The following is a 3,943-nucleotide window of genomic DNA, read 5'->3' on the forward strand; positions in this document are numbered from 1 at the left end:
TCTGTGGTGCTCACGCGACAGAGCAGTGGACAGTGTCTCTGCCATGAGCAGCACATTCCCTCATGATCAGTGACACACAAGGACAAACACACACACAGACTCATGCAGAGTGGCATGGTACTATACACAAATATGTACTCTCATGTGTACCTGAAACAATTTCTCTGCCTAGAAGTAGACACAGGAAAAGAACACGCATAGCAACAACATGAACCATGGTGTTAGAGAAGTCCATGGATTCTGCTGAGGACCTCTGAGGATTGTGCAGTGTTAGGCAGGATAGGGTCAAAAGAAAGCAGCACGACACTCATACCTGGGAAGGAAAAAGCAAGGGACAATAGGAGTCACCTGAGGAGGGCAGGAAAAACAAAGGCTTGGCATGTCCTCATGCACAGGAGCCCATGGGCATCCAATTGAGGATGGTTAGATCTTCCTGAGAATGGCATTTCAAAGAGCAGCAACAGAGTGACCCACAGTGACATCATTTGCCTGCTCTTCTGCTTCTATTGTTGCATTCCTGCCCTAGAAATCCCACTGCCTCTCATCCTAGGGATCAATAGAAGCCTTCATTGGGAAATGGGCATAGCACAGATCTGGAAGTGAAAAGGCAGCAGTGCAGGAAGCCAAAGCACAGTCCTTATCATTAGCTGTGATGATTTGCATTCAAGATGAGCTTGTCAGAAAATTTTTACATCTGCCAAGGGTGCCTCTGGTCCTGCAGCAATGAAGGGGAAGTATAAAAGGCAGCTCAAGTCCCTGCTCTCTCATCCACTTCTCTTGCCTCCTTCTGCTTGGGAACCAGGTAAGTCTGAAGCCTCTTCTCCTCTTTTAAATTGACAGCTCTCATTGATGAATAGCTCTGCTGATGTTGGCTGTTTCTTGTCATGGGGTTTGCATGTGGGATGTAGCAGAGGGGGCCTTTGGTTTATTCACTAGGAGAGAGCCTCCCTGGGCCAGGATGACTTTTGTAGGGCAATGAAGACTGCGTGGCTTCTGGCACATCTGCCAGCTCCCCACTCAATAGTGGCCTTGGCTCCTTTTTGACCAGGTAACCAGTCTGCTCTTCACCCACCCTTGTGCTCTGCTTCTTCCCTGATTCTCTCCCAGGTTCACCTCCACCCTCAAGACATGTCCTGCTACGACCAGTGCCTACCCTGCCAGCCCTGTGGCCCAACCCCGCTGGCCAACAGCTGCAATGAGCCCTGTGTCAGGCAGTGCCAGAACTCCACCGTTGTCATTGAGCCCTCGCCTGTGGTGGTGACCCTGCCCGGCCCCATCCTCAGCTCCTTCCCACAGAACACCGTTGTGGGCTCCTCCACCTCTGCTGCTGTTGGCAGAATCCTTAGCTGTAATGGAGTGCCCATCAACTCTGGGTACTGTGACCTCTCTGGCATTTCCAGACGCTACTTTGGCAGAAGGTACCTCTGCTGATAAAGATGCTGGGAAAGCCCCAGGGAGACACCTCAAGGAACTCAAAACATGATGTTGAACAAAAGATCAAAATATTTGATGTGTTTTCAGTAGAGCTGAATGGCTTTACCTTTCTTTCCAGTTTCCTTGTTTGCTTCCTTTCCCCTTGGCAACAAGGTTTCCACAGGGAACATCTCTCTCTACCCTATGTGGCAGGTAGATTAACATCATGCGTGGACTTCCTCTTGACCAAGGACAGCAGACTTTGGGATTCCTCTGTGGATTCCTGCTCCTCTGTCCTCCACTTGCAGTGACGTTGTTTCCCTCTTTTGACTCATTAGAGTTCTGCTGCGTTCAAGCCTGGCCTCCATGTGATCCTTCCCTCTGTGGAAACTCCCCAAGCTGCCAAAGGAGAAGGGTGTTACTCTGGGGTGGAAGGGGGTGAGGGCACAAGGGGATCCTTCTCCATTGACAGAGGAATGGGAGGTTGGGACACTCTGCAGTGGATCCTCCTTTGGGTACTTGGAGCTGAGGAAGTCGTCCCTGTCTGCTCAGCTGCCGGTGACCATCAGGCCTTGCCTTGCTGTGTCTCTGCCCACAAATGGGATCTGAGGGGTCAGCCGCCCCCTGAGCTCTTGAAGGAAGGATGTTCCCTTGTTATGGCCAGAGCTGTGCTGGGGTGGCAGGGGGTGGGTGTGAGGTTCTAGAAGATGATTTACTTTGGCAAGAAGAGTGAAGCCTGCAACAGCCCTTGAGATGGCCCGTAGCTGCTGCTGCACCTTCCTCTCCCCTCCATCACCCAATGTATGGGCCATGGCCGGTGGACATGGACAGGAGTAGCAGGGAAATTTCACCTACTCTGCTGAAGGTGTAGATGGTGAAAATTGGAGCTAAACATGTGGGATCTGAGGGCAGCCAGTACAGAAATGGGGACAATGAAATGGTGCATTTCTGATGGAAATCAGATTGCTCTGACACCAAACATGAAGGAGAAGCAAAACATCAGCAAGGACAGGGGTACCAGGTGCACATGGCAAGAGAGATGCAGGTGGGCTCCGAGCTCTTGTATGAATGAATGGAATACCCTCAGGGATGGCAATGGCCTCACCTCCCTCTTCTCCTCTCCCCTCCACTGATTGTCCTAGGGCCATAGCCAGCACACATGGGCACCAGCAGTAGGGATTGGTTCCCCCCATGCAGCCTTTACCACCACCCCTACAGAACCTGGCAGAGCCCAGGAATGAGAAGGCATGCAAGGCTGACACCATTCACAAGTCAGTATTGGGATTAACTACACTGGTTCACACAACGGAGGCCCTGGGAATCCATCACCCCCATGGGAGAGGGCAGTCCAGGGACAGTGACTAGCACTCACAGGCCCATCATTTCTCTGTGGTGCCTGGTCATCTGCAAGCATGGCTGAGGCAGCTTTTCTTGGGCCCACGACCTCTAAGGCCCTGGTATGTCAGGATGATCTTTGCTCCAGAAAAGCTCTGTGCAGGACCTGGTCACCCTGCCCCCCTTGAGATGTGTATGTGACAATGGGACACACTCAGCAGTATCTGTGAACTGTTTGTGGTAGACAACTTTCGTTCATGACCATCCCTCTTGCTTGGCTGATGCTCCTGGGCACTGGTTTGATCAAAAGTACATCAGAGGTATCATCTAGGAAGAGCCTGAAAAACACAAACCATCCATCCATCCGTCCATCCATCCATCCACACATCCATGTGTGCACCTAGGGACTTGTGCATATTGCCCTTTCCGCAGCTGGTAAGTTCAGATAGGGGTAGAGGTCCTTTTCTTCTGGAGGGCCAGGTTCCAAAGCCCTTCATCAACATTGCCTCCTCTTGCCTCACTGCTTAAACGATGAAGCAGGATGACAGATGTTTTGAGGTATCGATCTCATCTCCCTTGCAAACAAGGTTGATGAGGGCCCTGTAAGCCAAGCTGTGCAGGCCTCAGTGACAAAAGACATCTGTCCCCTGAGAACCTCTGAAGCAACCGCCCAATTTCCAGCCATCCTTCCACAGTTTACAGATGGTGTCCCTACAGAATGTTGGGCTGTCTAGGGTCCCACAGCCTTCTGAGGTCAAAATTTGGGCTCAGGTACACAGAACCTAACAGACCAGGCAAGGTTCCATGCACATTCCTTCTGCTTGAGACTTCGGACAGAGCCACAAAGGCTCTCCATCTCTTTGGCCACAGGACACATTCTTACCATGCCCAGAGACCAGGGCCTACCCTCCTCCCTCACAAGACCTGCATCACTACCACTGGGGTGAATTGCCAGCATCTGGGCAATCCAGCTCCTCACCCTGCCTGGGACTCCCAGAGTCCTCCACTCTCTCCCTGCTTCACAGGCAGCCCCATGGCACAAGCACCAGTCCTGCCCTGGGGATGCAGTGGAACCTGCAGACACAAGCCCAACTACAGAGTACATGCTGGGACATGCCCCGTTGGCACCCAGCTGCTCAGCGCTTCCAGAACCCCTGAGCCAGGCCGGGCTACAGCTCTGCTTCTGGAACATTTG

At 52.2% G+C, this 3,943-nt stretch overlaps 1 protein-coding gene across 1 annotated transcript; it reads left to right on the top strand.

Moving 5' to 3' along the window:
* The first annotated feature begins 723 nt into the window (after positions 1 to 723).
* On the top strand, positions 724 to 1,431 carry LOC135998211 (feather keratin Cos1-1/Cos1-3/Cos2-1-like). Its single transcript, XM_065651357.1, has 2 exons — positions 724 to 802; positions 1,076 to 1,431. Exons 1-2 carry the CDS (start codon positions 724 to 726, stop codon positions 1,429 to 1,431), a joined length of 435 nt encoding a protein of 144 aa, XP_065507429.1.
* The last annotated feature ends 2,512 nt before the right edge of the window (positions 1,432 to 3,943 follow it).

Source organism: Caloenas nicobarica, chromosome 24 (assembly GCF_036013445.1).
Source record: "Caloenas nicobarica isolate bCalNic1 chromosome 24, bCalNic1.hap1, whole genome shotgun sequence".
NCBI classification, from domain to species: domain Eukaryota; kingdom Metazoa; phylum Chordata; class Aves; order Columbiformes; family Columbidae; genus Caloenas; species Caloenas nicobarica.

Excerpts from the sequence above, each read along its gene's own strand:
- LOC135998211 (XM_065651357.1), top strand. The coding sequence starts at position 724 with ATGAAGGGGAAGTATAAAAGGCAGCTCAAGTCCCTGCTCTCTCATCCA. Across the intron at positions 803-1,075 it reads TCCTTCTGCTTGGGAACCAG|TGTGCTCTGCTTCTTCCCTG; the intron begins GTAAGTCTGAAG and ends TTCACCCACCCT.